The 27057-nt window shown below is 39.4% G+C and overlaps 1 protein-coding gene across 2 annotated transcripts in view; it reads right to left on the minus strand.

Annotated features, from left to right (window-relative positions):
- CACNA1A (calcium voltage-gated channel subunit alpha1 A) overlaps window positions 1–27057 on the minus strand; it is a 248568-nt gene that overhangs the window by 134041 nt on the left and 87470 nt on the right. For both annotated transcript variants that reach the window (XM_051971665.1, XM_051971666.1), the window contains exon 4: window positions 567–658. In XM_051971665.1, the coding sequence (XP_051827625.1) occupies window positions 567–658 (92 nt within the window). The remainder of the gene's footprint in view (window positions 1–566; window positions 659–27057) is intronic.

A 27057-nucleotide genomic window follows, 5' to 3' on the forward strand; every position in this document is an offset into this window, starting at 1 on the left:
CAACTTAGAATGTCTTATTGCTTGACCTGGACGCAAAGAAACCCCAGAGAAGAAGCAAACAATAATGTCAATCTGGCCCCATTTTGAATGAGGAAATGAAAGCCTACAGCAATTTATTTAATGTTAAGTGAGGACAGAGGACATAAATAGGTCAGGACCAATATGACTTTGGAAAATTATTTCACTTTTTTGTAATAAAACTTCTACACGATGCTGACTTGAGAAGGTGGCTTACTAGTTTCAGAAATGTACCTTAGTGATCTGGGAAGCTTGGGACCATGTCTGATCTGCTTCAGAGAAACCATCCCAACCAAAAGCTTGTCTCTGTTAAAGCCATATTGAAGACCCTGTCTCCCACTTCTTGAGGCTCCCTGGATTCCCCCCAAGAGAAACATTCAGGATCCATTTGTCATCGTAAATACAGGATGTGGCAGAGAGGAAGCAGGTGCTGACTACTCATCGTGATATTAGGAAGCAAAGGAAGTCATGGGAAGGTAAAAAAAAAAAAAAAACAAACCCAAAAAACAAAAAAAGAGTAATGGAACGGGATTATATAACTCACGCACTTGGGATTCCAGACACCAGCTTTAGGGGCCTCAGGACACGCACTGCCCTCAGGGTCCGTAGGTCAAATTCTGTGCCAACTGTTGCCAGAATGCTGAAAGAAAAAAAAAAGGGAAGGGGCTGGGATGAGAACAAGGATCTCTCCTTGGTCAGGAGTGGATATAGGTGCATATTATTTATGTGGGAAGGGAAAGGTGAATGAATCAGAAAATCATGACGTTTGAGAGGTTCTTGAAAAGGTCCTTAGAGTTCATCTTCTTATAAAGCAATCCAATACATGAAATCCATCCATAGTATCCTCATCACATAAGTCTCTATGTAAAGAGACTCACTAATCCTCAAGGCAGCCCATTCTACTGCCTGTGACTGTTAGAAATTTTTTTAAAAATTGTAAGAGGTGAGTCTGGATCATGAATCTAGAGATGAAAGAGACTTCTGTGGTCCTCTAATTTAGCTCTTCCCTTTTGAAGCCCAATGACTGGCTCAAGGTCACAAAGCTAGGAGTCGTCAGAGGTGAGATTTAAATTCATGTCCTCTAACTCCGGTTCTGGGCAGTTAGATGGCAGAGTTGACAGATATGTGGCACAGTGGATAGAGCCAGACCTGAAGTCAGGAAAACTCATCTCATGAGTTCAAATGCAGCCTCAGACTCTATTAGCTGTATGATCCTGGGCAAGTCACTTAACTGTTTGCCTTAGTTTCTTTATCTGTAAAATGAGCTACAAAATGAAATGGCAAACCACTCCAGTAACTTTACCAAGAAAACTGTGACTTTAGGCAAGCCACTTAATACTGTTTGCCTCAGTTTCCTCATCTATAAAATGAGCTGGAGAAGGAAAGGGCAAATCACTCCAATATCTTTGCCAAGAAAACTCCCAAATGAGGTCACAAGGAGTCAAACATGATTGAAACAACTCAACATCAACAACCTCTGACTCAAGAACCCTGGCTCTTCCCATCATGCCATATCAGCTGCTTCTACTTCCATTCTCTGCAACCAAGCAAAACAGGGTTCAGTCCTTCTTCCATGGGATAATCTTCGAATATTTGAAGACTAATATTACATTTCCCTTAAGTTATTTCTTCCCCAGGCTAATTTTCCCAAAATCTCTTCACCTCACTCTCCCCTAGTTATCCTTTAGCTAGTTGATATCTCTTATGAAATGTGGCACCCGTAGCTGACCATGCATTTATTGGATCAGGATAGAGTACAACAGGCTATGTGCCTCCCTTCTCCTGGATATCAAAATCTCATTAACATAGCCTCATATTGCATGACTTTTTTTTTTTTTTTTTTGCTACTACATCACATGTTTGAAGCTGATTGAGCTTGTGGTCACTAAAACCTCCAAATATTTTTCATATGAATTCCTCTTCAGCTACTCCTTTCCCATCCTGTATTTGTATAGTAGATTTTTTAACCCAAGGGCATTACATTTCATGTGTTTAGCTTCTTTACCCATTTGTGGCCCAGCAAGATATTTTTAGATCCCCATTTTGTCATCTGGCGTAATTACCGATCTTTTTTAGCTTTGTATTGTCTGAAAACTTGATAAGCATGCCATCTAGGGCTCGGTCCAACTCATTGAGAGAAATATTGAACCAATGAGCACCAAAAGCAGATCCCTGCCGTGTTCCATGAAAGATCACTACCTCCATGTTGATATCAGTTCAACACTTATTGGAAGTGTTGAACTGGTCATTAAATCAGGTTTCACTATACCAAACACTAATGTCATCAATAACACCTCTGTCCATCTTGTACACAAGGAAATCATGATAGACTTTGTAATGGGCTGAGGCTTGAGTTGATGCACTGAGGTCCCAAGCACATGAGGCTAAATAGTAATTGGACTATACTTTATTAATATATAAGCTTGGAGAAAGAATGGCCCCCACCCACTCTTTGTGCAAGTCCTGATGTGTTGTATAGGAAATGACGATTTTGGTGGGTGGAGGCAGGGGAGTGGAAAAGGAAGGGGAAGGAGAGACTTTTTGGGATTGCCATTGCGACAACCTTTCTGTTTGTTTATGGACTTCAAAAAGGAAGGGGAGGAGATAGCTCAGTGGGTAGAGCACCAGCCCTGAAGTCAGGAGGACCTGAGTTCAAATCCAGCCTCAGACACTTAACAATTCCTGGTGGTGTGACCATGGGCAAGTCACTTAACCCCAACTGCCTCAGCAAAAGCAAAAAGAAGAAGAGAAACAAACAGAAAGGTTGTCGCAATGGCAATCCCAAAAAGTCTCTCCTTCCCCTTCCTTTTCCACTCCCCTGCCTCCACCCACCAAAATCGTCATTTCCTATACAACACATCAGGACTTGCACAAAGAGTGGGTGGGCGCCATTCTTTCTCCAAGTTTATATATTAATAGAGTATGGTCCAATTACTATTTAGCCTCATGTGCTTGGGACCTCAGTGCATCAACTCAAGCCTCAGCCCATTACAAGACTTGGTCAAATACCTTTCTGAAATGTGATTACATTTCTCTGATCCATTAGTCTAGAAATTCTATCAGAAGAAGAATGAAATGAGTTTGACGTGACTTGTTTTTATTGAACCTATGATGGCTTATAATGATGGTCACCACTTTCTTTTTCTAAGTGTGTACATGCCATCCCTATAACAATGCATTCTATCATGAATTTTGTCAGGAGTTTGGTCAAATTGACCAGTCTACTGGCTGAAAGGTTCACCTTCACCTTTTGAAAAATAGGGATGTTTCTCTGTCTTTAGTTTTGCATACTTCTTCCATTTTCTATGATTTTTAAAAGGTTCCTGATAGCAGCTCAGCAATCACACTTGTTGATTCTTTCAACATTTTGGGAAGTCAATCAATTAACAATGAGCCATGCATTCACTGTTAAGCACCAGATTTATAAAAAAATAGTCCCTGCTCTCAAGAAGCTCAGTCTAATAGGAGACAGAATGTAAACAACCATGTATAAAACAACTATTAACAGGAGGAATGGAAATAATCTACAAAGAGAAGGCACCAGAATTAAGGGGTATAGGAAAAAGTTTCCTGTTGAAAATGGGATTTTATCTGGGACTTAAAGGAAACTAGAGAAGACAGGAGAAGTAGGTGAACAGGAAGAGCCAATGAGCTTGGAGCCAGAAAATGGAGTGTCTTGTTCAAGAAACAGCATGGAAGCCAGTATTATTGGAGTGTAAAAGGGAGAGTGAAACTACAAAGGGAGAAGGGAGTCAGCTTGTGAAGAGCTCTGAACCCCAAACAGAGAATTTTATATTTGCTCCTGGAAGTAACAGGGAACCACTGGAGCTTACTGAGTAGAATGAAGACTTGGCCAGACCTGTACTTTAAAAAGATGACTTGGCTTGAACTTCTAGAGTATATCTATGGTTCTTAATTTCATTTTGTTTTGTTTTGTTTTGCCATCCCCTCACTTCTCTTGGGTCTCTATTCCTTATAAATCGTTTTTATTCTATACTTGTCAGTATGAAAATAATTCTCCTTAGAAAAAAACATGATAGCAAAACAGTAGTAAACTGTTCTTATTCCATCCTTTATTGTAACTGTCCCATCTGTCTCCAAGCAGTGGTCACTTCCCCATTCAGTCTTTTGCTGATCTCTAACAAAGACCTTTTTACTGCAGAGTATTCAATGCGAGCATCAGCTCATTCTAGACCAGGGAGTCTTAACTTGGGATTAGTAAACTCGTTTTTGTTTTTGTTTTTTATTCTATCAATAAATAGGTCTCAATAGAGGTAGTTCCATTTGTAATCTTATGGATTTTATTTATGCATTTAAAAGTATATCTCTGAAAAGTGGCTTATGCATTTCCCAGCCTGCCAAAAAGAAGTACATGACACAATAAAGATTAAGAATCTTGTTCTAGGCCTTTGGATTACTACCACTTTTCTTATAGAATTGTACAGTTTTTAAAAATTGACCCTTAATTATCTTTTCTTGTTTCCATATTCTGAATGTCTTTAAAAAATAAAAGTTGTTAATGAATTTCCTGAATATCCACATCAGTCAGTTTTTATTTAGACAGCTCCCCTTTTTCATTGTCACTAGAAACATTTTACATTTATGTTATAAGAGTACCCTCTTTCTTTTGAAGGGGCTTTCCCCATATATCATCGGCCACATGATCTTTTTCTGAACTCTCTGAAATACTCTCTGAAAATTGAATACAATAAGCCCATGTTCAAATTTCTATTCCTTGTCTCTGATTTTTAAACTGATATGAAAACTTCATTACAAGGTCCTCATTATTTCTCCTTCAATTAAAATGGATAGTAATTCAACAGACATTTCTGAAGTACCTACTATGTTCTATGTACTAGAGATGATGATGAAAAAAAGGGAATAATCCTAGCTTTCCAGGAGCTTCCTATAATTTACTTGGGAGATACATCATGGATGCAAATAAATAGAGGAAAAGAAAGATAGAATAAGAACAATAATAGCTAGAATTTCTAGAGCATCACAAGGCTTTCAAAGCACTTTATAAATATTATCTCTTTTGATCTTCACATTAATCCAATTGATGCTATTATTATCTCAAGTTTACAGATGAAAAAACTGAGGAAGGCAGAGGTTAAATGACTTGTTCAGGTTCACACAGCTAGTATAATTTGAGGTCTTAGGTTTCACTGATTCCAAGTCCAGCATTCTATGAACTAATGACTGGAAGAAGCAAGAGAAATTTGGCAGAGAGATGACACCTAATATCAATGCTAAAGACAGACAAGTATTATGAGAGATGGAGCTGGGAAGGGATTGCCTTCCAGTCTGGGTTTGGGAATGGGGAGGAAGCCCCCAAGGCTGGAGACAGAATATTGAGTTCAGAGAAAGGTTAGTAGTACAGCTTGGCTCAAGTTCCTGTAGGGAAAGAGTAGAAATAAGGCTGGAAAGCTGACTGAGAGCCAAATTGTAGATTGCGGGCTATGGAGTCGGTTCTTAATCCTGTAGCTGGGGAGAAGAAATCTGCCTGGTCCTTTTATCTAACTGAATGGTGTTCACTGGACCTAAGGAGCTAATTCATGAAGACAGAAAGATTGATAAAGTGGTTTATGATGATCCTGCAAGAGGAGAGTGATTACCTCTTCTTTCTTACTTGGGGCCTTAGTGAGCTCTCATTTACAATGGGCAGAAGTCATGTGAAAGAATAAAGGGGATATTATTTATATAGTTCTGTGTACTCTGCTTGATTCCTCTTTTCCTTTCTCTAGCCTCCCAGAAAAGAAAAGGGAGTGGCTGATGACCATATCATGTGGAGAGGAACCATTACCAATATTTCCAAAAGCCATAGCACCACGAGGAGAGATTTTGACCCTGGTGTAGAGACAGCAAAGTGGGAAATCACTGTTGCTGGGAGACTTATGAAGACTGCTAATTATCATGGACTCTGTTTAACTAGTGAGCTGAAGAAGTTGATTTCACTTTAGTCATTGAACTTGTGCTGGGGAATGGAAGCCTTTACTGTGTTCCCCACTTTCCCTATTTTAGTCCAGAATGCTGAGATAGAGAGCAAATGCCCTATTCTTTTTACCTTTTCTGAAAGCCATCTGTGTGTATATGATTGGGATTATCCCCTGTGGAGCACAAAGAGCTGGAAGGAGAAAAGGAGATGAATGGTTGGAAGCAAATGTCACCATACAGGAATGTTTGGTCTAGTTTCTTTTTACTTTATTTATTTTTTTACTCTATACAATAAACGATTCAATCACAGCATGTTAAATCTTTATATTATTGCTATAAGTGGTGAACTGAGAGAATAGAAGACATGATAGGGTAGGGACTCAAAGGCAGGTATAGACAACAGATTTCCCATTTTAATATTTTGAGCAATATTCATTTCATCCCATAGACTAATTTTGGACCAGGATAATGAAGGGTTAATCAAATCAGTTTGCAGAAAGTGAGGAGAAGAGGGGAGAGGGCAGTCTAGATGCTTGAAGGCTAAGTGCCCTCTGGGGATACAGCAGTATCTTAGCAAAGGACTACTTCTCACATACACAAAAAGAATAATTGACAAATCTGAGCTGGTGAGCAATTAATCTATTACATTCCCTTTCTGGATAATTAAAACAGTGACATACTGTCTTTTTGTAGGCTTAAGGAAGGAAGCACTCAAACCACAAAAAAGACTCCATCACAATGGGGGTAGTATCCTGGCAATCCTACAGACAATAGGAAACCTCTGATCACAGGAATAACTTGGTCAGAAAATTATTTTGGCAGTTATGTGAAAGTGAGATGGGTAAGGGGAGCACTAAAAGAGGAAGATCATTTTGAAGGTTATCATAATAGTCTAAGTATAAGGATGGTGCTGATACTTTAATTTTCTTTTTTTAATACCTAATTTTCAATCAACCAATTACTCATTGGTTTTAGATCAAATGCTAAAAAAGCAACCATTCAGTCAATAAGCATTTATTAAGCCCTTTCTTACTATGTGCTAGGAACTGTGGTAAGTGCTGGAGATACAAAAATAAGCTCATGTTTTAATGGGAGAGAAAGCATGCAAAGTATTTATCAGTAAGATATATGAAGGTAAATTGGACATCATTTCAAAGGGAAGGCACTAGTATTAAAAGAGACCTGAAAAGCCTTTTTGCAGAAGGCTGGACTGTAATTGAGGCTCAACAGAAGCAAGGAAAGACATGAGAAGAGAATCATCCAGGTACGGGAGATAGCCAGTGAAAATGTCTAGAGTTTGGATATGCAATGTCTTGTTCAAGGAACAGCAAGGAGGCCGATGTGACTGCATTGCAGACTGTATTGGGGTGGGGATGGGGAGGCCAGCGGCGCAGGAGGAAAGTATGAGAGGAATGGAAAGGTAGGAAAGGCCCAACTTAAGAAGGCCTTTAAAAACCAAATAAAGCATTTTCTGTTTGATCCTGGATGTAACAGGGAACCACTGGAATTTAATGAAGTGAAAGGGAGAGGCGCTAACATGATCTGACCTGAACTTTAAAGAGAAGATTACTTTGGCAGCTGAATGCAGGATGAAGTATATGGAAAAGGGAGAAACTTGAGGCAAGGAGACAAATCTTACTGTAATAGTTCAGGCCTTTAAACTGAATTAACAGAATGATTCTGCACAAAAATTTTATTCAGATAGACTGAGGAAACTTGTGGTTTTCTGGGACACCCCTGGAGGAGTGGGAAGAAGAAGCCTCAGTTTCAGCCATGGCCAGGTCTCCTTCCTTTCCCTACCTTCAGGAAGAGGGGCACTTTTATTCAAAGCATCCAGAGGATGTTGGATTTCTCACTCTCCCCTTAGGCAGCCCCAGATAAATGGATGGCAGTGGCTGCATCAAGAGACAAGGATGCTTGGATGCAGATAGGGACTTTTTAGAGTACCCCTTGAATGAAAGAAAAAGATTTCTAGCAACTAAGAGTTGTGAGATGTCCCTTTGCCACATGTACAAGCTAAGCTTGAGCCCACTTTCCTCAGGACTCTATGTCCCTATGTGAACCCCAGACTTTGTGCATGGAGGTATTTTGTATCAATTGTTTCATTGTACCACCTTAGTAAATACCCACTTTCTAAAAAGTTACAATAACTAAATGTTCCTTAACTGATAATCTAGGTGGTAAAACACACTGGTGGGGGCTCAAACTGTTGCCTTTAGAGAATCATTCTTGACCCTTTAAAACCCTGCTGAATAGATATAGTCAATCTCTGAGGACTCTTTTTATCAATGGAAGTGGGAGTTGGGATAAGTATGCCTCAGAGTTTATATGGGCTACAAGGATCTTCAGCAGATGTGTATATAGCTGAGATTTCTCTATCACTACTACCTTATGCTTCACCCCGGCTTTGTGATCTCCATGTAGAAGACCTCATCATCTGCTTCCTCCTTTTTGTTCATCAATTTGTAGTATAGTATCACCACAATATTCTACTTCTCCATCAACTGGATCCTTGGTATATATCATTACCAAAATGTTCTCCATCAACTGTCCTTCTAGTGTGTCTAGTATATATTCTTGACATACAATGTGATACATGACATATTTGTGCTAATTTATTCCTTCTGAACAAGCAAATTATTGTTTCCTTCCTTCTAATATGGGATATTTTTGGTAGGAAGAAAAAGGGAATATTTAAGAGCTTTCCAACAGGAGGGTTCTCTTAAACCTTAATGATTCAAGGCCATTAGTAGTTTAGTGGATACAGTGCTGAACCTGGAGTAAAAAAGATCTAAGTTCAAATCTAGCCTGACGCTTACTAACTATGAGATTTTAGGCAAATCATTTAAACTCTGTTTGCCTCAGTTCCTTCAACTGCAAAATGGGGATAATAATAGTACTTACAACCCAGGACTGTTGAAAAGATTAAATGAAATAATATTTGTAAATAATACTTAGCATATAGGAAGCACTATATTACTATTATTAAAATATGAACTATGAAATTATTATTATTAAAATATGAACTAAATAAACCAAAAGGGAAAATTATTAATAAGCTGCCCCACAACAAGGCATGAAGACTAGATAGCTTATTCCCTTCCCCTTAAAAGCACCATGGTGTAGTACAAGGAAGAGAGGAGTCCTACTTCTGCCATTTGATAGTCATGAAACCCTGGATGAGTCATTGAAGTACTCTCATCTGAATGTAGGGAAACCATTGAGATTTGGGACTGACCAGAATACAATGCAAACAGTGCTTTTGCTGATGGAAAATATGCATTAAAAATGCACCAGTCTCTGTCATAGCTCCTGTGCATTTGGCTGGACAGAGATCCTAAAATTATGTTGGGAAGACGGGCTCACAATCAAACATCTAAAGAAGTTGCAAGAAATTTCCTAAACTTAAATCAGATAGTCATCCGGGACCATGGACTTTGGATCAGCACCAAGCAAAGACTGTTAAAAGAACAGATTATGTCTTAGCCTGGGATAGTAGGCTGACTTGTGCTTGTGGCCGCCCTTGCTCAGTGAGCTGTGCTGGCTCATAGTTTCAGCTCTCCACTAACACCTTAATGTTCTCTTGGGGATGGGAGGGAGGGAGGCTTTCTGGCCACAATGCACCTTAGGAGATGGAAGCAAAGAATTCTAGCTAGCTTTCATATATAGCGCTTTAAGGTTTGCATTTGCAAAGCATTACACAGGTGTTATCTCATTTGATCCAATAGATGTCCCTGGAGAGCTGAATCACAGCAGAAGGTAGAGAACAACTTAGTGGACCATTCACCAGAGGAATTAACATGATACCCAGGGGAAAAAAGGCATCATCAGCAGAGGACATCTGCAGTGTTAGAGGTGCAAATTACCTGGTCACACACAACGGGTACTTCACACATGGACTGTAGACATATTGGTTCCTGACATGTAACTACATGGGATTCAGACGTATCCTTTTGTGCATGATTCCTGGACATTCAGGTTCCCTGCATATATTTTCTTGACCAATGATTTTTTTTTTTTGATTCTCATCAATCCCAACTAAATTGGTTAAGTCTGGCAAGCTGGGAAGAATATATCCCATCTGTACATGAGGGAATCTTTTCTTGTCATCTTATTTACTATATAGATGAAATGTCTTGTACTTTAAGCTAATGTGTCTTCTGGCTGGAAGATTAGAACATAAACACAAAACTGGGAATTCATGAAGGATGGACTTGAGTGGGTGCTAACCCCCAGAGCGCTTCAAACCTGGCGAGCTGCAGTCCTGAGTCGTGTTTTACCTGAAATGGAGAACATAGGATTTGCCCTGCTCACTTCATAGTGTGGTTCTTTAGATCAAATGAAATGCCTATTCTGAGAGTGCTCTTTGTAAACTTTAAACTAGTAGGCAAATGGAAGAATTATTATTATTACCCCTCCAACTTCAACTCCAGCCAAGCTTATCAGTAAACAAACCATCTGGTTCCTCCTTCTGCACTACTGCAAAATGCCATCTCTCTCCCTAGAATGTCCATCCATCCTCATTGCTTCTTTCAAGAGTTAATCAGGGTGTGCTTAGTAGATGTTTAACAACCTTCTTTTTGAAAATGGCAAGACACACCTTTTTATTCATCCAATTTCTTAAATCAGATAGTAAACAAGGGTATGAATCAAATCCTTATTTGTAGTTTGCCAAATTTCCAGGGTGTAAGTATTCTGAAAATTTAACAATCAGTTCTCAGGAGTGGGTACAAACCAGGCCACAGCATACCCCAGGATTTACTCCCATGTCCAATTCATCCTTCACATGACTGAAAGGAGACCGGTTTTTTTGGCTGACCAAAACACAGCACCAATGCAATTGGGCTTTGCCACTGACAGAAAAACATAATAAAGTTATGAATCCAAGCTAGGTGAATTCATAACTTCAAGCTAGGTGGGTGGAAAACACTGATCTTGTCTCCTTTGCTTATCTTTTGTCCAGGATCAAATTCATTTGCTGCTAAGCCAGAGAGGATCTTGGGGGCTGCTACACAAATTAGCTAGTTATCTAGAACAGAAGGTTTTGATCTCCAGCTCAGAAGGAGGGGGCTGAAAAGGAAAGACCTAATCTTAGCCTGGGGGCACTTTGCTTGGCCTTTGTTATCTGGGTAGAATGGCTGTGACTAAACAGTTGTTAGCCTGCCCGGTTCCAGAAAGAGATCCTAGTAGTCTCTATTCCTTATTAGCCTAAGGCTGATGGCCTGATTGACTACCCACTTGCACACACATACACACGCTTATAGATATATTGATATCTTGTCTATCTCTCTATGTATATATATACATACATAGATTTTATACACACACACACATTTGTGTTTATGTATCCGTGTGGATACACACAGATACACACACACACATACACACACACACACATATTAGCCTAGGAGGTGTTATACTGCATATGGCACCTCATCTGAAGTTGGATCTTCATGGGTTCAAATCTGGCCTCAGACCACTCACTAGCTGTGTGTGATCCAGGGCAAGTCACTTAACCTTGTTTGCCTCAGTTTCCCCATCTGTAAAATGAACTGGAGAAAGAAATGGCAAATTATTCCAGTACATTTGGCAAAAAAAAACTTCAAGTGGGTCATGAAGAGTTGGAAATGACTGAATGATAAAAAAATCACACACACACACACACACACACACACACACACACACACACACAAATATGTGTCTATCCTCGATGGAAGATTAGGTCACTTGTCCAAATCACAAAGGTAGTGAGTGAAGGGCAGAATTGGGATTTAATCTTGGGTCCTCCTGAATTCAGAGCTATCACTCCATCCATTACATATATTATTCCACTTCACTAAAAGGTTCCCATGTTCTCTTTCTAATAATGGCTTTCAGATTTCAAGTAGAAAGACTTTCCCTGCACCAATTATCCTGAACTCTCCTATCAACTCTTCCCCCAAACTCCGGTTCCTACCAGATTCATTCACCCAACACTATCAATTCAGAGAGGGTGGTCAGAGCAGGGGGTTCTCTATAAACAGGAAGGCCCTCTGGGATTCTTCAGGGAAAAGACAAGAGCACAGAGATCATCATTTTATTCAGGGCACACTGGAGGGTTTTTTTTGAGGGATTTTATTAAAAGGATAGTTTTACAAGGAAACTAGCCTGGGGCTGTGTATGCTAGATGTTCAGCCAGGATATATGCATTTTGACTGATAAAGTTTCTCTGCTAAGATAATTAAAATGTGAATCACAGCTGAGTCACTAGACAGAGAAAATGGTCAATGAGCAGCTCCCATTTCCTCCCTGCTTACTTCTTTCTTACTGATGAATCAGCAAAAGTCGCAATCCATATATGAGAAGGGAAAGGAGAAAGGTCCTGGGAGGGCAGGAGGAACTAATAAATTTTTTTTAATATTACTAGAAACTGCTTCCCCCTAATTCCACAAATCTTATATTAATTGTCCAAGAACCGATAAGCCAAGTATTCTAATAAACTCCTCATACAGAGCCACATCTAGAAAACTGCCATTTTTTCCCTCTCTGCTCCATCACTGCGAACAATAACCGTGCTTCTCACCACACCTGAAACAGCTGTAAAATTCTGCTCTTTCCTTTCCACCCCTCCTTGGGCTTTTCTGGGAGCTCTGGGAGAGTTGCCAGCCCTGGCTTTCTCCAGAAGAGGAATAGAGAAATAATAAGAAACAAAAATTTGCATAATCCTTTAAGGTAGTACTTTCCTCCCAACGACTCTGAGAGAAAGGTTAAGCAAATAGAATAATCCCATTTTACAGCAAAAGAAACAGAGGGTAAGAAGACAGAGTCATGAAAATAATTATTAGGTTCTGGAATCAAACTAATCTCCTGACTCCTGGGCCAGTATTAACTCAATTGAACCACACAGAAGCTCTGCTAGATCTGGATAATAAAGGGCATAGATGGGGGAGGATAATAAATAACCTAGGATTCCCCAAATGATGATGCTAACAGAGGCTCTTGCTGATAATAGTGAAGCTACAGTGAAAATAACGGGCATGTCCATAGGATTTCATTCCTCACAGTGTTGAGAACTGAGAGGCCATTTCTAATTGGAAGAAATTCTCTGTATTACATTTCCCAGAAGGTTATATACACACGAGCCTGTTGTTGTTCAGCTCTTTTATCTATTTGATGACCAGCTAGATGATATAGTGGATTGAATACTGGTCGTGGAGTTAAGGAGATCTGAGTTCAACGAGCTTCAGTTATTTTCTAGCCTCAGTTTCCAATTATAGAATATGGATAACAATAGCAACTATTTCCCAGGGCTGTTGCAAAGATCAAATGATTAATTACAAAGTACTTAGTACAGTGTCTGGCAATTAGTAGGCATTATATAAATGCTAGTTGTTGCTATTATATTCTTATAGAGTATGCTTGATGATGTTTAATCATTTCCAGTTATATCCAGCTCTTTGTGATTCCTTTTTCTTAGCAAAGATACAAAGAGTGATTTGCCATTTCCTTCTCCAGCTCCTTTTACAGGGTGAGGAAACTGAGACAAATAGAATTAAGAAGTTTACCACACAGGTCACACAGCTAGTAAGTGCAGAGAGATTGGATTTGAATTCAGATCTTCTTGATTCCATGCTTAGTTCTTTATCCATTGAGCCACCTAATTGCCTCCTACATAAGGCTGTAACAGCATGATGACCACTAAGAGAGAGCTCACATTGGTCAGAAATGTTCGAGAGAGAGAGAGAGAGAGAGAGAGAGAGAGAGAGAGAGAGAGAGAGAAAATGTGTGTATGTTGCATAATGAGAAACATTAATAAAAGATATGAATATGTGGGAGGGGAGAGAGAGATATGAATAGATATGGTAAGATGTACAACTGCAGTAGATATAGGGAAACAGAGGATGACCATCCAGAGGGCAGTTACATTTGTACCATGAAAATTCCCAAGCTTTGTTAAGAATCCCAGGAAAGAAACTCCAACTGGCAGGTAATATTACATCCTAACCTTTTATCACCATTTTGGAAATGACTGAGTGTTCTCCACCTCTAAATTGGGAAATCAGAAACATGAAGAGAAAATTAGAAAATTATCCCACTGAAAATAGATTGTACTCCTTCTTTTGTTTACAGATGCAGAGAATGTTTTACAATTTGATTCTCTTGCTTATAATTTTTTAATGAAATGTTTTTTGCTATTAGACTTACACATCTCTGGTATGGTCTAGCAAGAAAGGACGTAGATTGGGTTTGGGCTGTGAGTCACATAAATGATGACTGCCAAACAGCCACACTGAACCTGGAAAAAGCGAAGGCGTGCTACAATCCCAGGAAATTACTAGAGATTAGAGAGAAGCCAGGAATTCCTGCTTCCTTTACTGAACCATCCATCTCCTGAACTGAATTAGCAGCATCTCAGCATGGCATGAACTTCGGAATCCAAGTCTTGTAAGCCTAGGCTAGGTCCTTTGGGGAGAAGGGGGGAAAGCTGAAGTCACCACTAATAGGGAGAAGGGAGGTAGGTAATTAGTATCTATTAATGCCCACTCTACTGCATCCTATCCTGTTTGTTTGATAGCATAGAACATAGTGAATCAGGGTAACTCATTGTAACACCCTGGACTCAAGGGAGAAGAAGCTTGTTCCTATGAGAGAAAACAGTAATAAAGTCATAGAATCTTAAGAGTTGGGAAAAAAAAAAGGCATTTTGAAAGTCATCTAATACAATCTCTACCTGAACAGGAATTTCTTCCACTTTATAACCTCTATTTGAATATAGCAATGGGAAATCCACTAATTCCCAAGGAAGTAGCTCTACTTTTGGACAAATCCAAAATGTTGTTTGTTTGTTTGTTTTATATTTCAGGGAAACAGTTGTCTTTACAATTTTGACCAATACTCTGAGTTTTGCCCTCACATACAACCTGGGACTGAAGGTTAAAAAGAAGATGGCATTCTCATTGTAAAAAGGATGCTATTTTCCTACCAGCCCAGAGGGTATTCAGGCCTTGGGAAGACTGGGGGATATTTTAATCTATAAAGTTCAAGAAGTTTGGAATCACCTAGTTTAGATCTAAATAGATTGCTTTAAAGCATATTTCTAAGAGTCTTACCTCCTACTATTTCTGAATTTGAATATTCTCTTTTCTCTTGTGAATAAAACCTAGAAAATACATCTTGTGCTCTCAAGTGTATAGCGACAGGTTAGAAGACAAAGAAATGAATGTTAGGAAAGGGTACCTGGAAATAAAGGTAATTAGGGTGTGGCAAAGTTTTTTATTCTGTTAGACAACTTTGTCTAACAGAAAGCCCAGGAGATTTTGCCAGTGGAGGTGTGAGTTTTGGGATTACATCCTGAGATCCCTTAAAAAAAATTTCTCTGATGATGCTGAAAGAGTACCAGAAGCTGGAGTTTGAGGCAACATATCTCGGTAATAGGCTGCAGATTGGGGCAACCATTCTGAACACTTGCCCCACTCCCAGAGAAGAAAAAAATGAAAATAACAATTCAGTGAGTTCTAAAAGTGCTTTGTTGCTAATATAGGGACTTAGAGAATATATTCTGTCTTTCAGCCTCCATTTCAAATATCTTGTCTTTGTGATTTTTTTTAAACAGGGAAGCTAAACAGACTTTCTTTTCTTCTTTTAAAATTGGTTTATTTAGGCTATATGTTTCCTAATAATAATAGCTAATAATAGCCTAACATTTATATAGCTCTTACTATGTGCCAGGCACTGTGCCAAGCACTTTACAATTATTATCTCTTTTGAGAATCACAACAATCCTGGGAGGTAGCTGCTATTATTATCCCTACTTTACAGATGAGGAAATTGTGGCAAACACTCGTTAAATGAATTTGCCCAAGGCCACACACACCTCACTGCCCCATTTGGCTAATATGGACTTTTAATATTTCTGTAAATATTCATTCATTTCTTTTATGATCTCAGTTTTGATGGCACACAGTTGGATATGATAGTCTCTGATAATTTTCTTTCCTTTTTTTTGGCATTTGCTGTGAGACCTCCCCTTCCTCATTTCTAATTCTTCTCTCTCTTTTTTAAATTGACCAATTATTTTACATATGGTTGCTTATATTACTCTTCTCTATAGCTCATCTTCATCCTATTCATCCCTTAAGACCTGGCTCACATCTTATTCCCTTCATGAAGAAGGCCTCCTGTCTTGCCTATCCTATTCAGTCTATGCAAGTTTTTATTTCTCATGATTCCATTTTTTTATCAGTAGAAAAGGGATACTAATAGGAATCATTAGTAAAATGGGGATCACCCTACTTACCTCATAGGACTATTATTCCTGGTTCCCTTCAATACCTCCTTCAGACAGCTTTTTCCCTCTACTATTACCTCCTAATTACTCTATGGTCCACCTTGTATGTACTGACTTATAGATATGTTGTCTCCCTTATTAGACTATAAGCTCCTTAAGAGCAGGGATTTGCTGAAGCAATTGGGGTTAAGTGACTTGCCCAGGTTCACACAGCCAGGAAGTGCTAAATGTCTGAGACCAGTTTTGAACTCAGGTCTTCCTGACTTCAGGGCTCTATCCATTGCACCAAGTAGCTGCTCCGGTTTTTTTTTCCTTTTCCTTTGTATTCTGAAACTTAGCTCAATCCTTGGCACATAGGCATTCAAATACTTGTTGACTGATTAAATATTTAAGCTTTATGGAAATAAAAGTTGTTATTCTGCTCGGGGTAACCACTTCACAGACCAGAGAGAACCCCAAACTCCTCACTATTTTTTTTTTCCTCTTCTCCCCTATGCCCCACCCAATTTTTGCCTCCCTCTCCCTTTTCTGTCCCTCCTCCCCAGCATCCCACCAGCCGGCACTGCTCAGTCACACACACCACATCACACCCTCCCTTTCGCCTGCCCTCCCAATGCAGAGTCAGCTACAGTGGCCCAGATTCAGAAATCTAGGTGGAGAGTGTTCTGATTTAGATGGCTGGAGTTACTACTCTCCTCCACTCCTGCAATGTCCTTCATTCACGGGACGCAAATAGGAAGAGAAGGGATCCCACAGGAGCCACTCAGCATCAGGGTTGATGCAGACCCATCAATCACTTAAATTTGTAGCATTTATCTTTCTTTATCCTCATCCTATGCCCTAGGAGATCAGCTGAGGATAAGGATTCTCTCTTTCACTGGTCAGAGTGGGGGTATAAAGATATATTGCTTTGTCCAAGGTTATACTGTGAAACAGGATCCTAAGATTATAGGATTTAGAACTGAAAAAACAAAACCTTCCAGGTTATCTAATAAAACTTCCTAATTTTATAGAAGAAGAAACTGAGTTCCACTTGGTCAAAAATCACAAAGTAACAGGAGAGCTAGGATTTGAACCCAGATTCTCTGACCTCTTCAGGAGAGAGGGAGACCCAGAAGACCCTAGGTTTCCAGTTTCCTCATTCATACTTTAGCTCTTTGATAATACTGTTCTAAAGTAAGGCCATTAATTACACTCACCAGAATAATGGGCAGGGAAGAAGCAAAGTAAATCTATATACCAACTTGATATTTAAATCATTTCTAAATATAGCCCAAACAAGAACCAAGATAACATATTGCATGGGGTCTCCAGATATCTCTAGAAGTGTGCCAATAATTTTTTAAAAAATATCTACATTTTAGTTATAAGGGACTAGGGTCATGAAATCAGACCAATGATAGGATATTCTAACTCTCTGGAAATTAAAAAGTACTTAGCACATATTAAATGCTATATAAATTTTAGGTATTGTTATTGTTTCAGGGAATCTGTGGGTGACTTGTGGTCAAGGTGTCACAGGGAGAGTCTGGAGGGGAGGCGGGCAGATGGCCAGTGGGCAGATCACTGTCATGAGCCAGCTCCATCAGCCACGCCACCTGGGGACAGGTATGTTGAAGACAAATACAGAAGAGCTGACAGATGCCTCCCACTGGCTCTTGCTATTTTTAATAACAAGACTAGCAATGCAGCTACCTAGGCCATTTGATGCCTTTAAATAATATTGTCAGGTGTGTATTTATAGGAACCCTAATGTGAACAAACCTTCTCCCAAGAAAGCTGTAAGTGAGAAGTAGCCTACACCACCCTGCAAAAGGAAGGAAAATGGCAGGCCCAGAAAAGGAGGGCAGATTTAAAACAGGTAGCAAACTGGAACATGTCTTTGTGGGCCGCCAAGCCTCTTCAGGGGAGCTGGGATCTGCCTATTTCTTTCCTTACAATCTGAATAGATCCTTATACACTTTGCAGACATGTACAGAAAATACTTAAAGCTCCCAGTGTGTCTTTAGCTTGAAAGTTCTTTCCAGGTATAAGGTAACTAATACCCAGGGATTGTTCAGTCATTATTAAGAGACAGCCTGGCTTCAGCTAGCTGCAGGGCCCAATATAGGAAAGAAGTCTGTTTCTAGCTCATTTTGTGCCTTTCATTTGTACCAGGCTGACTATCTGCCTGGCTCTCTTATGCTGATCACAGTCCTGCCTTCTATTCTTTATATTAATTAAGTCCAGTACTGCCTCCAGTTTCCTGCCTGCCAAGCACTTACCTTCTCTCCCTCCCCCAACACATTCACGTCACTGCCTCCCTCCCTTCTTCCCTCCAGGAAGCCCATTTATATAAGTTGGAATAGGGAAGACAGCATGATGGTCTGGTTCTCACAATTCTAGTGACAGCCTCAATCCAACCTCAACAAAACCTCCCGCTAAAATCAGGCTCCCAAATGCAGCTGAAGGGGATAAAGAGAGGCAGAATTGTATTTAACAATACCTAGGCCACAAAATACTCTCAGGACAAGAACAAAAGGTGTACTCAAAGTCACTTTTTCAGAAAAAAATCAGTTGTTAGAGAGACCTCAGACCTTGGAACACAAAAGCCCTGTGAGTGAAGTGGACACTGGGTGTCTCATTGGAAGGGATCTTAGGACCTTAAAAAACCACTGTTGGGAAAGTGATGCTAGCTAGGGGCAAAGCAGATATTGGAGGCCACTTGGAGCTTTCTCTTTTAACCATTGATTCTTCCTATCTATGTGCCAAGCTCAATTGTTTCTCCCTATTGAAATAGTAAAAGTGTAGTCAACACCATAAAGATACTCCCCTGGTAGAGCCCTTTGAATGAACTAAGGTTTTATCAGAACATCAGAATGTTGTACGGGGCACAGGACAGCCACCTCTTCATTTTGCACTGGGCTGTTTATGGACTTCATTATTGTCTCCCCCAAATTATCACCATCTCCGTAGTACTCCCTGTCCCTGTAGTCCCTTTTCTCCTTCTGAATAGATAGTAGAGGGTGAGATATGGGAGAGTCCCCCAGATCATCTGTTTAAGAAAAGGGCCCCAGGGCAAACCACTTCATCATTTCCCCTGAGTTGGGTAACCTCCTTTACTCTAACTTCTATTTATTTTTTATGTATCATCTTCATCCATTAGATTATGAGCTCCTTAAAGACTTCAGTCTTTTGCCATTTTTTTGTATCCCCAGCACTTAGCACATTGCTTGGCAGATAATAAGAGCTTAATAAATGTTTATTGCCTGAGTAACTAAATGTTGCTGCAATGGAAACCTTGTGTGCCATTTCTTTCCAAGAGAAAGCTTATGAGTTATTGTGATGGATTATCTGTTTCTGGACTTCTGTCTTTTGTGTGTTTTGTATTTTCTATATGAAATATGGCTGTTTTCTGTGAAATGTATATCTGCTATCCTGAGTGCTTGTATAAGAACTAGGTTGCCTTTTTACCTATACCAGGATAAATCCAGACACATATTTAGAGTGGAAGCATAATAAGCCAAAGAGAATATAATTCTGTTGGGATAGCTCTTTGGTTTGGAATCAGTCTGTGTGAAACCAAACTCTAGGAGGGTCCTGGTTAAATCTTTAATAAGAAACACGATATATGTCCAGTTCCTTCCTCCTTATATTATGTGAGCAGAATGAGTATCTTCAAGAAATATTGGATATTAGTTGATATTGATAATAACACAGTGCTTGGTACATATTAAATCCTATATAAATTTTAGCAACTATTACTATTTTAGAGAATCTGTGGGTGTCCTGTGTGGTCAAGGTCCAGATGCCTCTGAATTCTCAAGTTAATTTATAGAAGTTAACTAATCATCATTGGGCCCAAACACTAATTTCCTGCTTAAATTTTCTCAACACTCTGTAACAACCCATGGCAAAAGATTTCTGGATATTTTGAGGGATGTCAAAAATTCTCAAAGCAATATTTTTGGGGGTGCTGGGTTAATATCATAAAATGATATATTTTCTCTCCTCAAAATATAGAAATCATGGCTCTTTGGAAAAAAGTGGTGGGGCAGAGGGCAGATGGTTAATGAGATCAAAATAATTATATCATCCTTTCAACTTAAATCCCTAGAAATCAGAGGTCTCGCATGTGATTTTTATAAGTTCCTTTTGAATAGGGCCTAGACTACATTTGAGATCACTAATTATGATGCATTCCCAATGCATTGAGATCCATAGGTAAAAATGTCCTCTGATGGGGAACTGGCTAACCCCCATTGTCAGGAAACCTCCAAAAGGAGATCCTGACATTAGACATGCCAGGCCACAGCTATTCTAGGATGTACCCAATCTGATACAAGAGTATTCTATCAAGGTGCCAGGAGTTGGTGAGGGCTGCCCAGGAAGGGAGGAATAGAAAGCCAGTGACAGGGGGGTTGCCTCTGAGGCCTATTTTACAAGCCGTGCTTGAATGCAGAGTTGTAGGATGAGGGGTGAGGAATAGGGTGGGAGGTAGTGGGGAAGGGAGGAGGAAGATCGTGAGGTTTATTACAATATATTTTTATAACTCAAGAGTTGAAAATAGACATGCCGACTCCATACAGCACGCTATTCCATCTCGATGACATATCGTGCCAGTGGGTGCCTTTCCATTCACCACATCTCCATGGCAACAGGCCATTTCTCATTCACACCATCTCCACGGTTACCTTCCTTGGCTCATTCATAACTGTTACCATGGTGACTGGCTCATTGATACAATCTTTGCTCTTTAGAAAGTAGGGTTCCTGGATGAATCAATAGGGTGGGGAGGCCAAGGGTGAGGGCTAATGGCTTAGAATCCAGGAAGACAGAAAAGATGGTGAGGGAAGACTTTGAAAAGTATTAAAGGCCAATATCTGCTTATAGATTTGGAAAAATTTTCAGCCTTATCAAGACTAGACCTGCATGCAATGTGCCCATACCAGTGTCAGTGCATGAGGGAGTTGTTTCTGACGCACACTAGCATATAATTCCCTTCAGCATCCTTGACTTAATTCTCCTGATCAGATTCACACAGACCCTGGGGTGAATATCATGAGGAAGGACATACAGTATTCAAGCACAGGTCCCTAATATTAGCACAAAACACTCCCAACCCAACTCAGATTTGGATACCAACACATATTTACCTCTATCCATTGTTTCAAATCTAGGAGAAGAATGGAGTCCCAAATAATTTGGTTTAAGAATAAGATTGATGATGGATGAGTTGAATGCTATTTGAACAAAAGTGGGTTGGGATGGAGCAGTCTTTTCTTTTTTTAAATTCTCCTTTGTTTTGTTAAATATTTCCATCTCTGTCATTTTTCTTAGGACCTCAAAGATTTCTTTCTATAACTTCATATTTATCTTAAGATAACAACCTTGGGTTGGTGATTTGAAATTGTAACATAGGCTGGACTCCAGCCATATTCCCCTTTCATTAGCCTCATTTGCTCCCATCCCCTCCCTATCTATACATAGCTACATTTCTGCTGAATTTCTAAGTACTTTGTGGCAAGGCTGGGCAAATCACAGGAGGTGAGAGCTGGAAGGGACTTCAGAACATTTCATTTTACAGAGGAGCAGATAGATGAAGTGATTTACTTAAAACACAAAGGTATTTAGCAGCATAAACAGGTTTTGAACTCCCACCCTGAAGCAATGCCTGGCTATAAGAGGAAGGAGGCTACCATTTGTCCAGGTCAGAAAGAAGCTTAAACCTCTGAGGTATCTGGCACTGACCCAGGCTGCCAATCTGTCAGCTCTCATCCAGGGCTAGAGGGAAACGTGTCACATTAACTATCTACAGACCCATTCAGTCACTTTCCAGTGTCCTGTCCCTCAGGGCACCTTACACATCATTGGGCAGGAGCAAGCAAGAGACAGGGCTGCTGTCACTCCTTCTGGAGTTTCTGGGTGCAAGAAGCAATGGAGATAGTAAGAGTTGTTAATGACATTGAAAAATGGGACAGGTACCAGCAAATGGAAAACAGTCAAGTGGAGCCCATTTTGTGTTAGGTGGGTGAAGAAGCCTGTTTCCCCTCAAAGGCCCTGAGCTGGTCTCTCTCTTGCTACTTTTGTTTCATTTAGCCCTGACATGCTGCCTTGTCCTGAATATTAATACGTCACTCTTCAGAGATACACAACGTAGTTAGGAATGTAAACTCAATTTAAAAGGTAGCAGAAACTTCAGAGCAAGGCTTCTTTACCTTGCTTATGCCCTGGATCTCTCCAGCAGTCAATCTGGTGAAGAATATGGATCATTTTTCAGAAGAATGTTTTCAAATGAATAAAATGAAATTTTAGCATTACGTAGCATTACAAAAGAAACCAATTCTGTTGAAATACAATCGTGGACCCCAGGTTTAGAACTCCTCCTGCCTTAGAGATGATTGCAGCCAAGCTTCTCATTTTACTCTCTGAAATACTGAGATCTGGAGAGATGAAGTGAATGAACCATGGCTACAATCCGGGTCTCCAACATGTTTTTCACTATCACCACATTATCTCCCTACATACTGTGCTAATCCAATTTAACCAATCAAAAACCTTTCAGTTAATAGCCTAGTTTGGAAAGTCTACACAGCCACATGTGTCCTTCTGCTATGTCACCTGGAGTATGTTCATAGACACAATTCCTATAAAATGTTTTTCTTTTCAGCACCTAGGACAGAGTTCCTCCCCACCACAAATGTAATTCTAATAGGCATTATTATTGTATTATATAGCACCTGAAGGGCTGCAAAGTGCTTTACAAATCTCTTATTTGATGATCATCACAACAATAATATGAAGTAGGTGCTACTATAATCTCCATTTTACAAAGTAGTAAGGCAGATGGAGGTCAAATGACTTGCCTCAAGTCCCAGAGCATGTAAATATCTTAGGCTAGATTGGAATTCAGGTGTTCCTAACTCCAGGTCCAGTGTTCTATAAACTGTATTAGTTGGTTTCCTATAGTATAGTGGAAAGAATACTGATATGGAGTTCAAAAGAACTGGGTTCAAGTCTTGCTATTAGATCAAGTCATTTCACCCTTCTGGGACTTTGTTTTTTTGTTCTATAAAAAGGCTGATGGGGAAGAGGAGAAAGAGGGTGAAGTAATGAACTAGATGATATCTAATATATCTTTGGCTTCCAGATCCTATGATCAATCAATCAAGAAAGCAAACATTTTCAGAGGGCTTATTAGGTGCCAGGCATTGTATTAGGTAGTAGAGATGCAAAGAGAAAGGGGAACCATGAATCGTCATGGCCCCTTACCATTACAATGGGTCTCCTACAAGTTCTAAGTCACATGACCTCAATAACCTTGCCATCAGAGAGTGCCACAGAAAAGGTATCACAGCCCTTAAGTATTTTTGTGTACATGATAAGGGAAGAGATAAGGACAACAGACAGGGCTTCTTAGCAAAGATCCCAAACATTTTCTCTCACTCCCCTTTAAGCACCTACCAATCATAGAACATGGGCATAGAACAGGTGATACAATGGACAGAGTGCCAAGACTAGAATATGAAAGCCTCATCTTCCCGAGTTCAAATCTTGCTGAGACATTTATTAGATGTGTGACACTGGGCAAGTCACTTAACTCTGTTTGCTTTAGTTCCTCACCTGTCAAATGAGTTAGAAAGGAAATGGTAAATTATTCTAGTTATCTTTGCCAAGAAAACTTTCAATAGGGACATGAGGAGTTGGACTTGACTGAAACATGACTGAAAAACATCAAAATGATAGAATATATCCAAATGGAATGGCCATTTCTCTAGCTTTTTTCCCCTCCACAAATGGGTAAACTAAGGCCTAGAAAGAAGACCTGATTGATCACCTCCCCTTTTAAAACAAAAAACCTTGCCCATCAAAGAAAAGTAGTGAAAGCAGCTTAACTTCTTCTTTTTCCATACTTTCCCTATCTTCCCAGCTCCTGCGGATCTCCATCCCTAACCATTTTGTATTTATTCTCTTTTTATAAATTCTATATATACCTTTGGAGAATCAGAGACTTAAATCTGGATGGGACCTCAGAAGCTATCAATATGTTCTTATTTTCTGACTTGTTAGAAGGCAAGCTTCTTGAGGGAAGAGACTGTTTCATCCTTTATATTTGTATCACATTGCCTAGAACAGGGCCTGGCCCAGAGCAGATAATAAATCAGTGCTTAACTAATTAATTCACTGTGAATCTGAAGATATACCCCATCTGCTGATTCAGTCTCTGACTAGCCATGTGATCATGGTCAAATCACATACTTTCCCTGTGCTTACTTCCTCATCTATAAAATGAGGTTGTGAAGCAGGACATATCCCTAAGTGGGCACTTGTTCAGGTGTTACAGCTGTGGTAAGGTGGCCAAAGATCTCAGATTCCCTTTGGGACAGCAGGGAACTTGTAGAGAGGAAGCCTTGTCACAGAATCACAAAATCAGTGTTAAATGGAAGCTCAGAGACTATTTAATACAAGCCATACCCAAATAAATTCTAAGAACTCCCTCAACAACCCAACATCATGGCCAATACCTAGTCAGCTAGATATCCTTCCCAGTCTGTCCAGATTCACTGCTCGTACCTCTTGGGGTAGTCCATTCCACTTTGAGGAAGCTCTAATTGTTTTGAAGTTTTCTCTTACCACAAACCTAAATAGGCCTGTTTACAATTTTCCACCTAGTTCTACCCTCTGGGCCAAGGTAAACAAGTGTAATCACTTTTTCACAGGCAGCTCCTTTAAATTCTTGATGACAGCTGTCATGTCTTCTCTTTTCCTCCCAGGCTAAATTTCCCCAGTTCTTTAAATTGATGGTTATGTGGCATGGTTTCTTGGTCCCTCTCAATTCTGTTCACCCTCTGACTTGCCCATATTCTTCTCCAAATGTGGTACCTGTTATTCCATCCTGTTGAAATATTTTTGAAATTTAACTGTAATTCAACAATGCAGCTCTAACACAGATTTCTCTTGCAAGTATTGTTCCTAGCCTATTTTGGGATTTCCTCACAGAAGGATCAGGAATAGATTTTATTACTACTGTAATTATAAATCAGCATCAGCTTAAATGGGCTGCCTAATAAAGATGCAAATGCTTTTTTCTCCCCATTTTTGCCTCTCCCCATTTGAAATCTTATCATTTCTATCTTCATAATATCTCTCACAGCAGTCCTTTTCTCTATGCTCACCCAGCTCTCCCATTCCTTCCACTCTTAGTTCAAGCCATTAGTATAAATGAATGAATAGATAAGCACTTATTAACTGCCTACCATATGTCAAGCACTGTTCTAAGAATTGGCAATAGAGAAAAAAATAAACAGACCAAGATTTCAGGTAACACACATTGTAACTGAGGGAGATGATACAAATTATCCCTAATATTCTTGTCCTGTTGCAGGGCAGATGGTAATGCTATCCCTCCTACATACATATATACATACATACATACATATATATATATATATATATATATATATGTATGCATGTATACATATGGATGTGTATGCATAGTTGTATATATAAATATGTATATAAGTATCCATATTTATGTCTATAAAATCACATATGTATATATTATCTCTTCTGTCATCTTTAGATCCTGAGTCAATATCTAGCTCTTAGTAGATATTCAATAAATGTTTGTGGATTATCTTCAATGCCATCCATACCATTTCCCCTTTGCTAGCCCAGCACTGCCGGTTGTTTCAATGCCTTCTGTCAAAAGCAAATTGACTTATAGAATCCATATGACATATCTCCCCATCATATTTTCTCTCTTTCTCTTTCTCTCTGGTATTTCTTTAACCTACTTTTTCTCTTCTATTTTCCCTTTTTTGTTCCCTCAGCAGAATCAGAATTTTAGAGTCGCAAAGGACCATGGAGGTCATTTAGCATAACCTGTACCTGAAAAAAAGTCCTCTCTACATCATAGGCAGGAAGTGGTGACATGGACCCTCTTGAAGACTTCTAACAAAGGAGACCTTACTAGATCCTGAGAGAGTTCATTCTACTGTTGGATACTTCTAGATCTGTTAATTGCTTCTTGACATTAAGTCTAAAATCTTCTCTTTGCTAGTGTTCTGGATTCTGCCTTCTGTGGCCAAATAGAATAAGTCTAATCTTTTTTTTTTTTTTTTTTTTTTTTGCCAGATAGCTAGCTGGTGCATTAGATAGAATGCTGAACCTAAAGTCAAGAAGACTCATCTTTATCAGTTCAAATATGGCCTCAGATACTTATTTGCTGTGTGACCTTGGGCAAATTAGTTTACCCTGTTTGCCTCAGTTAGATTATCTGTAAAAAGATCTGGAGAAGGAAATGGCAAACCATTAAAATATCTTTGCCAAGAAAATGGGGTCACAAATAATTAGACATGACAAAACAATAATCCCTTTTGCCACATGACAGCCCTTCAAATATATGAATACAATAATCATTCCTCTCTGCCAATCCCCACTCTATTCCTCCCTTCTCTTTTCCAGGCTGAACGTTCTCATTCCTTCCAATAATCCCCATGTGACATGAACAGCTTGCTTTCCTCTGGATACTCATAAATATCCTCCCTAAAATGTGGTACCCAGAATTGAACACAATATTCTAGACGTGTGAATCTCTTCTCTTTTAATGTTCCTCCTCTTCTCCTCTATTTACATGGTGCAATGGAGAGAGTGTGGCACTTGGAGGCAGGAAGAATTGTATTGGAAACATGATTTACAACATTAATTAGTATAATCACCATTAACCTCTCCGAATCTCAGTTTCCTTATCTGTGAAACAGGGACAAAGATATCTGTGTAACTTACTTTACTGGGTAACTGTAAGGATTAAATCAGGTAATATAGATAAGGCACTATATTATTTTAACCTTGTC

This window comes from Antechinus flavipes, chromosome 1, assembly GCF_016432865.1.
Source record: "Antechinus flavipes isolate AdamAnt ecotype Samford, QLD, Australia chromosome 1, AdamAnt_v2, whole genome shotgun sequence".
NCBI lineage: Eukaryota > Metazoa > Chordata > Mammalia > Dasyuromorphia > Dasyuridae > Antechinus > Antechinus flavipes.